We start from the raw sequence: 14,448 nt of genomic DNA on the forward strand, positions 1-14,448 counted from the left end.
TTATACTAAACCCCCGACTAGGGTATTCTCTGTATCGCTTTTTATAATAACAATTTCCCAGAAGTCCTGGGTTCTCATTTGGAGGTTCCAAACATAAGGTTTCTAGCAATGTTTCTGATACTATTCCGTTTTTCATTAGTGTGCTATTGGAATAGGGCAGAATTACTGAATACAAATTACCGACCCCACCAAAAGACCTAAAATACATACCACCAAAAGTTTGAACCTTTTGTGGTATGTATATTTTGGTGAGGTCGGTAAAAAAAGAAGAAAAACAAAGGCTGGAGGGCTGTCCCCCTCAACACCCTGCTCACCATACTATACACTATAGTGAGCGGGGACTGCAGTGGACACCCCCGCAGCTGCCTGACAAAAAAAAGAAATATAAGAAAAGGATCCTGATCACGGAAGTGAAAGGGAACGGGCGTCTCAGGGTCCAGCGAGACAGAAGGCAAGGTAAGTAAGAGGGTGGGGATGTGTTGGGGGTGGGGGTATGTTGGGGGTTTGGGCACATCGGGAATATTCAGGGGAGAAATGACCGAAGATTATTTCGAGCAAATCATCTTCGGTCATTTCTCCCTCGAACATTTCCTTCGTGTCAAAATCACACAGATTTGTTTTTATTTTTGTTTTAATATCTATTGCTATGAAACCCATCATCGTGTCCTCTGTTGGATTCAGCATGTTAAGCTTAATGCATAATTTACACTGTTAGACCTGCCAGAGGACCCTTAGTGATGTCAGACCTAATTTGCATCTAATGGCCTCTATTGGTACCAATCTAGGTAATCTCAGAATCGGCCGCCAGAGCTTTCCCTCAAATCTGTTAAACCACTGTATGTGTTTTTTTCACCGAGCAGCTTAAAGCCCATATAAAATACTTGGAATTATGCCTGTCCGGTATATCTGCAAGTAACCCTCTATCGAGTGACCAAGTGGCAAGAAACTATTTGGGAATATTCAATTTCCTTATTTCCTTTTTTGTACATACTACTTCATACTGTTTTATAGTTTGGTTAGCAAAAATGGTCATGCAAAGGTATAGATGTGTCGAAACAACCTTCAGTTCTGCCCCATTTATTTCCCACTTAAACTTCGGTGTACTACCTTGCGGAGCTCCGTTTACCATTACCTTTGTTTCTCCATGTTGTTTTCTGTAGCATAGATGTGCAATGATTTAATTGATCTATGTAAACCTATCGGGGTGCTATCCAGGACCACAGTGTCACCCGATTAAGAGAGCCATTTTATTTCTTCATTTCCTATTACATGGGGGAACCTCTGGAGTCATTAAGGGTTTTAGCCAAATCTGTTGGGTATAAATTAAACCGTACAGGCGCTAATAGACAGCCTTGTCTGAGCCCTATATTTGTGTTTATTGCTCTAGTTTGGTTCCTCTCTGTGTCAAGTCGGACTGTCACTGGGCTCCTAGTATACATTGACATAACAAAGTGCAGTAATCTTGGGCACATTCCCCAATTCCTTAATTTCGACCATAATCGTGATCTGTCTACTTTATCAAATGCGGATGAATAATCCACATAGCATAAATATAACTTCTTCCCCTTGCTAACTTTGGCCCCAGATATTAGGTAGCGCAATACTAATACATTGCCTCCATGCCGGTCCTAAACCCAGTTTGTTGTCTTGATAATAATGAATTTTTTCAGGCCCATTTTTTTATGTTTCTTAATAACAAAGTCGCAAATATTTTCGAGCAGACCTCTGCCAAGGCCAACATTCAATATTTCGCACGGTCAGTCCATGAGCTCTTTTTATGTACTGGCATAAAAATAGCTTCATGCCAGCTATCGGGAACACTCCTATCTTGCCATAGTGTAGTGAACATTCTAAGTAGAATCAGGGTCCATCTGTTAGGATCGTGTTTTATTACCGCGTAAGATTAGCCATCTGGTCCGGCCCGTGAGGGTATCTGGTCTTTCCATCTAAAACCTATTCATCGAATACCTTTCCATCGAAAATTATTCATTGCGTTGCCTTTCCATTGAAAAGCATACTCATTGAATAATTTTCAGTGGTTAATTTCGATGGACAAGGGTTAAATTTAGGATTAGATTTAGGGTTGGGTTAGGGTTAGGGTTGGGCGGTGTGCGTGAGGTTTTGGGGGGCTGGGGGACCCCCCCAATATACAATAAACTTTAAAACGTTACAAGGAGCTGGCCAGTTCCGAAATTTCAGCATTGGACAGCTCCATGTAACGTTTTAACATTAAAAGAAAATGCATCTAAATGCAATTTTTTACATTTTAAAGTGCATTTCCATCTAAACTTGTCCATTTATATATTCGATGGACTGGTTTCGGTGGAAATGCACTTTGACATGTAAAAAATTGCATTTAGATGCATTTTCTTTTAATGTTAAAACGTTACATGGAGCTGTCCAATGCTGAAATTTCGGAACTGGCCAGCTCCATGTAACGTTTTAACATTAAAAGAAAATGCATCTAAATGCAATTTTTTACATTTTAAAGTGCATTTCCATCTAAACTTGTCCATTTATATATTCGATGGACTGGTTTCGGTGGAAATGCACTTTGACATGTAAAAGATAGCATTTCGATGCATTTCCATTTCGATGCATTTCCATCGATGGAAAGACCATAACCCCCCCGTGATGCATTTTCATCGATGGAAAGACCATAACCCGCCCGTGAGGCCTTTAGACTAGTAATGACATTCGGTATATAGTCCAGAGAAAATGGGAAGTTATATCGAAAATTGAGTGAGCCCAATGTGGTGTTCTTTCACATTTAGCGTTGTTTCACAATGGTACACTTTACCAATGTAACTCTTACATACTGTTGCCGCTATCGGGGGGGGGGGGAACATCTTAAGGTTTTTTTGTGACACATATTGACGGTATAGGTGCCAAAATGTCTTACTGTCCTTAGATCTGAACATACTAAACAAGAGCTTCCAATTACCATTCATGGTATCCTGCTTGTATGCTCTTAACCAGTTTTTATATTCTGGTTTTCCAGATTATATGAACTGCTTTTTTTCAGTCTCATTAAAGTGTATATTTATTTTCGTTCTACGGAGCTCTCCTCTCTACAGTTTCTTCCTCTTCCTAATGGTTAAATCGTATATATTCTGGTGTGTTTTCCCTTTTGTCATTACTACTGATGATTTTATAGCCTATGCTAGTACCTCTCCCAGTGTAGTCACTATTTCCACTGCACCCTTTTGGTCTAGATCATTAATGACTGTAGGGCACATGGTCAGCAATTGATTGCACTTGGTTGTAATTGGATCGGTCCAACAAAGCCTATTCCCCCATGATGTTACCGGAATGTTCTGGGCACTTTCTTCTTTATTATTGTTTTTCCTACACATGATCCATAGTTGTAGTATTCTATGATCACTTAATGGTCTCCGGATATGAGTTAAGTGTTGTAACCATTTCCTCGCTATGCCATTTGCGAATATATAGTCCACTCTGGTAGAAGCCCTGCTTTTGGACCACGTGTCCCAACCCTTATTACCTTCAGGGTTTATGGTGTTCAGATAATCAAAGCCCAACCCATCTTAATATTCCAACCATTTTTTTTTTAACCATTTTCTCTTTATATTTTTCTCTTTTGATGCTTTGGTAAACGTTTTGTACACATCAGCCTGATCCGCAACACTGTCTACTTCATCTATAACCACTTGATGACAATATGCATTCAAGCGCCGCACTAAGAAGATTCCTGCCTTGGGATGGTCACTAGACCAGTGCTCAATTGTGCATTCAACATACATCCCATGGTCTCCAAACCGGTAATACATGCATTTAAGGCGTGGGGGGCAGTGACCAGATTTGACATATTCTACGATCTTGTACTTTGGACCTCACCCCTATGCACAGCCCCCCAGAAGGTCAGCCTATACCTTTGTTAGACACAAATTGTTGTATGATGGATTTCCCATCTATAACAAAGTTACTACATAGGTTTGTCTCCTGTAGTACAAATATATCACAGTGTGCTATTATAGCCCTTCCCTCAAAGCTTGTAAAAGACCTATACCCTCTACTATTCCATGATAGAAGGATCTTGCAGCCTTCTGTATCAGTATTTCAATCAACATAATAACGCAGATTCTTGTATGTCCACCTTCACATGTTACTATTTTTGGCACCAGACTCCACAATAAGAAGTCAGGCATTTAACAAACTGAGCCTTTCTCTTAGAAATCCATAGCCTACTCTCCTATTTGCATTTTTTACCCACTGCTTTGTGAATTAATTTGCTTTCCCAGCACATAATGATGTTGTATCCTATGTTTATTAATGGTGCTGCTGATACTGCTATTAATTCAGAGACAATTGGGGACACAAATTCGACTATGGCACAGAACTGTACAAGTCTGGTACTTCCACTGACACAATGTAAGAGAAGTGATCCCAGTCAACTGGGGAACATAGTATAGTGTGTTCCATACCCTTTGCATTGTCTGTTTAGAAAGGGGCGATCACTCGTTGGATACAATTCTAGGATTTGTAGAGTTTTCCCCAGGTGCACATTTTGAACGTTTTCCAGACTTCATCTTGGTAATGGTCTTCTTGGTTTAGACTGATCTTTGTTAGCTGTGAGTTAGAAATGTGCTGTACTGTAGCTTAATGGTTGTAGTCCTTATCATGATTAGATTCCACAGCTGTGCCAACCCTCGGCCTCATCACGAGTTTGGAGGTAACCCGTAAATGTGGCTGTAACACTATTACTGTCGCATTTAAGGGTCCGCCAAATCATGGGCTTGGCGGATTTACCCCCAGATCTGAGCTGGGGGCAAATCCGCTGCGATTTTGCTGATTTTCAGCGCTATGTAATAGCGCTGAACATTCCCCATTGGGCCCAATGGGGAATGGGAAATTCCCGAATGGGCCCCATGGGGAATGGGGACTTACTGTTCCGCCAAACCCGTGATCCGGTGCTAACAGCGCCGGGGGGTTTGGTGGTAGGGCTAATAGCCCCGGTGGTAATACTGCCGGGGTGAGCGCACAACTCGTGGTGAGGCCCTTAGTGTCTGCTTTTAAGTGAGGCTTGTTTTTTACATAATTAGTGACTCTCTCAATTAAGCTTAGAGTGCCTTTGTTGGTATTTGACTGTCCATTTATGGTAGCCCTGTTATTTCTCCCTGGATTTCCATTCTTGTCCCAGGCTCTTCCATATCCGTTGTTGGCTGCATCTGCCTCCTCTTGCCCAGTAGCTAAGCCTTCTACCCTTTTTTGGCCCTTTTTCGTTTTAAAAAAAAAATGTAGCCATTGATCCAGGGGGCCTCTGTTTGATGGCACAGTATTGGAGCCTCTGTTATTACCTTGTTGTCACTTTCAGTTAATTTATAAATTGTCATTAATACAAGTGATGTCGCTGATGTTCAATGTTGCCAGTGAACTCCTGTTTCTTTTTGCAGCTCTCTTAGATACCCCTTTCTGCTTGTTGGTCTGTTTTACCCATTTCCTTTTATTTCGTCTTCTGCGGGTTCTTTTACATTTCCTACATTGTTGTGTGTTTTCACTGTCATTCATAGGTGTAGCGCTCAGATACTATCCGTTGGTTTAGGCCGATACCCGCAGGTATGCTAATTTCATTTACCGCCTCGACCAACTCAGAGTTGTCTATAAAAAATGGTGTTCTTCTAATTCTGTTCTTGTGTTAGATCGAAGTCTGGGCTAATCATTCGAGAGTTTTAGGTCTACTTTTGCCACTGTAATGTGAAGATCCCTATATTCTTTCATTAAGGATGAAAATAATCCAATCAGTGCTTGCAGGGTAGCCAATAGTGCATCTAGCCTAGCATTCAGGTTTGGTGAATCATGAAAAAGAGAACAGCTTGCCAGGATGTTATTTTCTTGAGTGGAAATCTACTTCAGCTGCAATCCATTCAAGATCTGGTGTTGCAGATACATTTATACCAATCTGGTTCTCGCAGTGCTCCTGGGTATTGCTCTTCCGTTTGGGCAATGAGGATGGTATAACCATAGAATCCCACAGGTTTAGCAACTAATTGTTTGCCACCTCCACACTATCAATGTCATTCCCAGTCTGTTACAATTGTGTTGCTTCTACTGTGGTCTAGACTCTCATGGCTGCCTTGTGATCTTACTGCAAAGAACCCTGTGATTTTTGTCTGCTCACTCCCCTCCTTTTGTCTACTTTTTCCGGGGACTTAAGCACCACCTAATCGGTCACTTTTGTTTTGTGGTATTGCCACAAGTAGGGTGGTGTGGGAGTCTGGTGTTGGGTTATTACGTTTCTTGCTTTTCTTTGTATAGGAACGCAAATTGTGAGGCATGTTTGTAATGTACTTCAAATGGTGACTCCTGCACACTCGGACGATATGAGATATCTCAAAATGATAACTTGTACTCTCTGTGACAAATATTATCCTAGATTATGTCAAGCACAGACCTGGGGTGCAGAGCTAAATACTCTCCTCCTGTGCAATATGCCCCTTTTTCTATCAGAGTCAGATTCACCAGCCCCCAAGGTCACGTCCTCAAAAGGACCAGGGGACCAGAGGACCAGGACACACACAGCCACACTTTAACAGGTTAAATTGTATGCACTGCACAGATGATAGACTGACACAGTGGAGAGCAGAGTGGTAATAAACTTTCCCCAGCAGGATCGTTCATACTACTGCAATTAGTTGAGGGCAACAGCAGTTTTAGCACCTAGATAAGGCAAGGGGCATGAAGGCACACTCTACCACACCCCAGTGCGCCCCTAACCACTTTCCCCACACACAAATACAGACCCTGCCGGACCCTACTAATTCCACATGACTAGTGCTTATTCCCACATCCTGTTTTAGTGCTGGGTGCGGTAGGACTCGCTGCAGGTAATGGGACTTACGGGTTCCCGTCAGCTCAGTAGGGACATGGGTTGTGGCTACAGCAGTATAGAGATTTAAAAAAGAAAGAAAACAATGTGGAGCAGCGGCTGTTGCCTGGCCAAAGTTATGCAATCAAGCCTCCTCTCCTACAGGCTCCACCAAAGTTTGGGATCAAATACTGGTAATCAGGCTGCTAGGCAGGGTAGCTCTCGCTCCACGGTACTCATGACACAATATCAGAACGGCAACCCTGCACTGTCCTGCCGCCTCTGCTGGCCTCTGCCTGCCACCTCTGAGGTGCTCCGAGTCCTTCAGGGTCCTCACTTCCAGGCACTGTCACAGCTACATGGCAATACGGAATGCAGCACAGCCCAGCCCAGCACAGTTCTCAGGAAAGGACCAATCAGCGTGTGGTACGTATCAAATGTGAATCATCAAGCCGCACCATCAGACTTGGCTCCTTCTGAAAATTCCAACACTGGTCCCAGGGACCTCGCTGAGAGAACACTTAGGAACTGTAGCATAGTGTATCTGTAGCAAATAAGCTACTTGTGTTGGTGATTGTTCAATAGAAGAGATGCAACAAAGTTGCTATGTAAGTAAAATGCGGTCTTATCTTTCACATGGCACTACCCAGGTTCGACTACCAAAAGACAGTGGAATAGAATGTTAGGATACAAGGAGACAGGTTCTCAATGCTATTCCATGGAGGACAGAGGAGAACATTGATTTGCGTTTACTTACGCCCCCCCCACTCAGATTTTTCCAGATGACTTGATGTGTCGACTGGTGGTTGATTTCCTGCTGTTGGTTCAGGTGAGAGGTGCTCAGCAGCTGTGGGCACAAGGATTCTTCCTGTCAGGTCCAGATGCAAGATGCAATCCCTGGCGATGAAGAAATGCAAGATTCACTGATGTAAGTGTCTTCAGGGCAGGGGAAAGCGAGTTCCAGTGACGGCCACCGCACACAGATGATGGCAGGCATTCTTCCAGTCTTGGTTGAAGAAGCTTCGCCAGGTCAGGATCCCTAGAGGCTGGGAGGATGACATTCACAGGGAAGGCGACTTGTACCACGGTCTGGCAACAAGCAATGTTCCCGGGTGCAAATGTGGAATGCCCACGCTTCTGGCGAGGTAGCCCACGAGAGAGCCGGTCCAGGGACAATTCCGAAGCCTCAGGACAGCTGCCTCCTCAAAGACGTTGAGACTAGTGTGTCCCACTAGTCCAAGGACTGAAGCACTATTCAGGGTCTTCGGAGATCAGGTAGTTGAACAGGGCTTCACCGAGACAGATGGAGGAAGGGATGCCAGGCCTCTTTAGGAGTCTAGGAGGGATTCTTGGCTCCAACGCTGATCTGAAGAGAGGGCTCTTCTTATCCAAAATCCAGCCTGGAAGCAAGTCCAATCCCACCAATGGTAATAAAATGCACCATTCAAACAGCCAGCAGTTGTCCAATCAGGGGCAACTATTGATTTCACTCATGCCCCACACCTAGACTCTCTGGCATCACAGATTTTCAATGGGACCAGACAGTGTCTCTCTCACTCACTCACTCACTCACTCACTCACTCACTCTCCACCCAGCCCATGAAAGCAGCAGCTTTCCCTGTCTAGTGCATCCCCTTATATGGTAGTTCCTGACCTTGCAAGGAAGGAAGAAGGCCAAAGAACAAGCAAATATCTTGTTGTGTGGTCATTATACTAGCCATATGTGGTAAATGCGAACGTGCACACTAGAAATAACACAATTGTAAGAATATCTCTGCTACTGCAAGCTTGTCTTTAGGCACATATAAAAGTAATCAAACATCCCAAGTGTAAAAGGCTAGGGTGGTCCAACAGTATCCCCATTGCACTGCATTTCAAGATGCTGTGTGCAATGTTAAAAAGTTACAAAGAATATAAACGGTAAAAGGCACATTGTTTCCTAGTACTGATAGTCTGAAGGAAGTCTCAGTTTCCCCATAGCAAATTAGCAAAAGGCTTGGGAAGTGAAGCTGAAGGCTTTACTTCTCCTCAAAAAGTCACAACTGATTAAAATGTTGCAGGTCCATAGAAACTATGGAGGGAAAGTTGCCAAGAGAGACTTTTCCAAACACCCACCCATTAAGAGCGGCTGCCACTGGATTCATCAGCTTAGTAAACCACCAGGTAGAGGAGGAAAGGTCAAAGGGGAGGCACCACCCACACTTGATCACTCCACTGAAACTGACAGACTCTTTTGAGAGGCTGAGTAATTGGCACTCTCAAATCTCTGCGCATGTGGCGACAGACCACTCGCATGCTGAATATTTGGAGCTTGACCTCGGGGCAAACCTTCTCTTTCTGGTGTACTAGGAGCAGATTCTTTATGAAGCTCCTGTGATGTAGTAAGGGAATAAAGGATGGATTTCCTCCTGGCAAGGACTGCCCCTTCCATGTCAATTCCATTTTATCCTGGAAGAACTGCACTGGGAAGGGCGACCTTTCCATATTTCTATCTGGAAATTCCTGATCGTCTGTAATACAGAGGCTTCTTCTCGTATTCAAGCCCAATTCTGAGCACATAATATCATGCTTCCACCCTTTGACGGAACCTACCCTTCTGTGCCTCTAATATACAGTAATGGTGACCTGTAAGGCTTCCGTCCATAGATGACCACAAATTCTGCAACTTCTCGCTTCGGACAAAAGTGTCCTTTTCTAAGTTGCTTCAGAACTGGGAAGCCCCACTGTGATTTTCGAACTGCCATCAAACAAATGAGAAGCGTTATTGCATGGCAGGACTGAACTACATTGAATGTAGGCCAGTCTAGGCACCCAATAACATTTGTTTGCTTTACCCTTGAAGCACTGTTACTGTGCATCAAGGGTAACACAAACCTAAGTATTGCCACTGGCCAACATTCAATGTAGGCCAGTCTATCAATGGAATAAAATGTATCATGTATGCATTACCCTTCATGCACAGTTGCTGTGCATCAAGGGCAAGGCAAATGGAAGTGTTATTACATGACTAAACTGGCCTACATTAGTGATGCCAACCTCCATGTATTTTCTAGTGTGGCATGGCATTTGCTACTTGAAATTAACAGCAAAACCAACTATAGGAATTTTTATTAAGTGGCTAGACTGGCTTATATTGAATGTAGGCATGTCTAGACATGTAATAACACTTATGTTTGCTTTACTCTTGATGCCAATTAAAAAAAAATGATATTCCACATTACGAAAGTGTATAAAGACTCGTACTACTATCAGTCTGGACATACTGTGGCGGGGCAGAATTAGGACTCGGACAACAAGACATGTTTTAGAAGGGTTTATTCTGATTAAGTTCAAAAGAAACACACTTTCTAAAGATCCAATCCCTATGGTAGAGAAAAAAGTTTAAGGGGTGTCCGTTGTGCCGTCTGTAACTTGATGTTGCAGAAGCCAAGTCAGCCATGTCAAAAGGTTGTATATGATTTTTACAACAGCCAGCCCATACATCCCCCATGAATGTATTAACACGAGGGCTTGAGGGAGGATGACTGGTGTCCCTGTCTGCACGTCTGTCCCCTAATGGGGAGCCACCTCCTATTGGATCCCTCTTACCCTGTCCCCTATGGGTTGTTAAGCATAGTGGGCTCACTTGTGTAGTCCCAAAGGGGGAGGTTTAACAATACTTAATGTGACATGGCATATTTGTACTTTGCAGCAAGGGGAAAGCAACTTAACTTTGATTACATGGTACAATGGCCCATCTTGGTATAGCCAGTCTGGATAAAACTTTATTTCTTTGGCATGGCATTTTTTACTGACTGGGAGTGCTTACATGGTAATACTGGCATATATTGATGCAGCCAGCCCTACAGATAAGGGGTGTATCGGACACTTTTATGCCATAAAAATAGGCAAAATGCTCCCCCCCAGAAAAACAGAGTACAAATCATCCCAACAAAAAAACAAAAACGAAACCTCCTCTTATTTGGTTCGGGCTTCATCATTGTGCTTGGTCATTCTCCTGCATATTGGGGGAATACAACTATGCCCCCACAGTTCAAAAATATGCTACCTCTACTGGCACTCATTAACCAATACCTCACTGTCTCCAGAAATTGCCTCCACTTCTGCTGGTTTCTTGGTGTGCCACCTCCTCCTTCTCCGACCTCACTCGAACAACCCACACCTTCCTGTTTCCTGTTACGCTCCTTATGCTTCCCCTCCTCCCGCTATTGCCCCCTTTCCCTGACTCATCTGATCCTTTCTCCCAACCTCGAGGTCCTTCAATAAGTCATTGTTAAATAGAAGGCTAAGCCTTGCCCAGTCCAGCGTCCAAGTTCATGTTAGGGGAGCTTGCTCGAAGTTCCCCGAGCTAAGAGCAGTCTGCGTCTGCACCCCTTTTATTAGTTCCTGGTGGTCCTGGGCTTTGGCTCGGCCTAGGAGAGCTTGTGGTGGATAGGCTGCGTAGCATGGGTGGCCTCGCCACCTTCTAGGAACGTCTCTTTCCTCACAGCCTCTATATCCTTCTGCTTGCTGTTTGCGTCAGGCATCATATTACAGTTGGTGGAAACTGCTGGATGACTCTGGCTTCTTCGTGCAGGGACAGCATGTGGCACTGGATGATGGCTCTCTTTCTGCTGGTTCTTGCTGCTACCCCAGTCTGCTATGGTGTTTCTATAATAAATAGAAAGAAACTGGCTAGCATCTTACTTAAGAGTCCTGGCGGGAGACAAAGGTGTACTGCCCATAAAACAATTGACATGGGACAGGAACTGGGACGCTCTCAACTGTCAACGTCCTCGGGGATAGGACTTGCTCTGGATTTCTTCCTGAGAGGCCTTCCTTCCCCGACTGAACATCTACAGGCTGAATTGTAGCACCAACTAGCGATTGGGAGTAATTAAGAGGAAATAATTAAACACCTGGAAAACTGTCAGAGTAATATCGAAAAGCTGTGATTTTATTTATGTGCCAGCGCGCACTCTTGCGAACTGTAGGACGTTGCTTCGTGCACTTTATCATCAATTATGCAGAACCAATGATATCTATAATTAGTGCAAAACAATGATGTCACTTGTTACAGAAACATTCTAAACATTCTGAAAAGGTAGTGAAAGTCCATTTCTGTTTCAATGCTTCCCTTCCTTTTCACACATTTCACATATTTTTCTAGTTCTCATTTGTGTTTACAGGAGTTTCTTTTGTCGCTCTATTCTGTGAGGATTATTTAGCAGACTAATGTACTCAGCAATGTTGCTCAAGTGGGATGAGCACATTCTCTGGGACATTTGTGTAGTGGTGAAAAATGAAAAGAAGAGTAAGTAACCCAACTGAATTTTAAATTAGATTGGAATGGGTCTGTCTATCACACGATCAAGAAAGTGACTTTTTAAATGGATTGATTTAGCCCCTTTTAATCTTTTTTTAATGAGAACCCAGTACAGTTTTTTTAAAAAAGTTAATTATGTGAAAAATGCTGTCTGTTGTTGTTACATATGTCAATTTTGTAAAGGTTCTTTTTAGAATCAACACAAAAATAAATTAAATAAAATAAAAAAGTTAATTTTTCAGGAAGCACGAGGGACAGTTCATACGAACCCTTAAAAGCAAGGGCCAAGAACAGCTTGTAAAACTGTGCGAAATAACGATCCGCCATACTAATGTAAGGCAAAGGCACTGAAAAGGTATGGCATCCTTTTGCCGACACCCGTTTTTCCGATGGGGATTCTGCTGAAAATTCCCATCGAAAATGTTTAGGGGTGGGTGAGAAAGGGCCAATAAAGGGTTAGGGGAAGATGCAACTAAAAAAAAAAAAATAATGGGGTTTGTGGGAGAACTCCTCCCACCCCCTCAAAAATAATGTTAAAAAAATGTCTAGGTTTTTCAGCAAAACTCCCGCAGAAAAACGCACGTCGGCGAAATGACATGGAACCAGTGAAAAATAGGTACAGCAAAAGAACAAGGGTCGGGGAAAAGAGTACCCAAGACATCTGCTGGGTATCTGCCCTGGCAATTTTGTATTTCTGTGACTACTTTGGAATGATGAATAGTGATTGTTTTTGTGTGTTGATTTATTCACAGGTATTTGACTGAATCTTATGGTACAGGCCAAGATATTGATGAGAGGATTGTGGAAGGTACGTATGTCAATGCAGGTGGCTTTAGACTATTTCCTCATGGGGAACTTGTACTCATAGAGGGACTTGAGCTTAAATTAGCTACTGCACTTGAAAGTGGCATCTTGAAATATACTGCTTTGTTGTATCTATCAAATGGCAGTCCGAGACATATTTCCACTATTCTTGCTTCAAAATATTCCATGTAAAGGGCTGGTACAACTGTGCGAGATGCTGTCCATCATTTTGTCACAGGATGCCCCTGTGCCATTCAAGAGGGCCTGCGCATGCGTGTTTTGTTCCCAGGGCTCGTTAACATCTTGGGCTAAACAAATGTTCATATGCCAAATGTACTCTGGCCCGCCTTATTCCCAAAGCATTAGTGGACTACTCACCTGTCATGTGAGCAGATGCAGGAGTCGTGTGTTCAACCTCCTGCAAAAAGATTGGTTATTTGAGCAGTATGAACAGCTGTTTACTTGTTCAGTACTCCCCAATTATTTATCCAGAGTTGAAGACATTTTTCTTCTACTGTAGTTGCGGCAAGATGTAGAATAAAGGCTCCATTACAGTGAATGCAGTTTTTTCCAAGTGTGACCGCATGACGTATCCAATAGGTACTTAAAAACCTGATGCGTAGTTTTGGCTATCTAGGGGAGCTCACTAAGGCCTTAACTTGAACATTTACCCAGTTAGTGGCGAACTTTGACAATATACTCCCTCCAACGGTCATATTGGTGCGTTTCAGTCAACATGAATGCCAACTTTCAAATTTCAGCCACCCCAAGACCCCATGATCACTGCTTTTTCTTTTCTTTCTGCACCTTTGCCGCTCTGCCCTTTACAAATCTATTCCTAAATGGACATAAATGGCTTCCCAGGATGGTGTTAATTCATGCCTTCAAAGTGAACCCCTTTATCTTGCCATGACTGGATGGTTGTCTTGCATAAACAATGCTTCGCCACACCTTAAATACGTGTGGGTGCATCAATCTCAGGTACGTATTTCGGAGTAGAGGTTGGAGCACTTGTCCAGAGAAGCAAGGAGTCATGAATTCACGATTTGAGCCTCACTACTGATGTTCTCTTTACATTCTTTTAAATATTTTCCCAACCTTTACACAATCTATTGTCACAGATGGAACAGAACACACTGAATCTTAAGGACAGTTCAACACATTTTATTTTCATTTATGCCCAGGGCCGGTGCTTCTCTCGTCTGCCCAAGACCCTCTTGCCAAACCCAGGTGTTTGTAAGCCCCGGTAAATTCTAATAAATGGTAATCCCTACTGCCTATAACCTTCTCTTCTATAGACCGTGTCACTGTAAGTTGGGTATCTAAACTCCCTCAGGATTGTCCCTACTCTAGCAATAGGTTAGTGCTCTAATGGGAGTTTGGATAGTGACTTGCACTTGTTTCTGTCTTCTCTTCTACTCACTAGACCCTCTGCTTTACACCTCTCAGCAGTTGTCTGTCCCCCGATGTTTTCACTCTTTCTACTCCTCATTTCCACCCTTTGATATGACAA

At 43.1% G+C, this 14,448-nt stretch overlaps 1 protein-coding gene across 8 annotated transcripts in view; it reads left to right on the top strand.

Moving 5' to 3' along the window:
• Positions 1 to 14,448, top strand: part of MYO6 (myosin VI) — a 1,279,197-nt gene that overhangs the window by 379,221 nt on the left and 885,528 nt on the right. For all 8 annotated transcript variants that reach the window (XM_069606282.1, XM_069606276.1, XM_069606277.1 and 5 more), the window contains exon 7: positions 12,884 to 12,939. In XM_069606282.1, the coding sequence (XP_069462383.1) occupies positions 12,884 to 12,939 (56 nt within the window). The remainder of the gene's footprint in view (positions 1 to 12,883; positions 12,940 to 14,448) is intronic.

The sequence above is a fragment of the Ambystoma mexicanum genome, chromosome 4p (genome assembly GCF_040938575.1).
Source record: "Ambystoma mexicanum isolate Mex_15411 chromosome 4p, UKY_AmexF1_1, whole genome shotgun sequence".
Lineage (NCBI taxonomy): Eukaryota > Metazoa > Chordata > Amphibia > Caudata > Ambystomatidae > Ambystoma > Ambystoma mexicanum.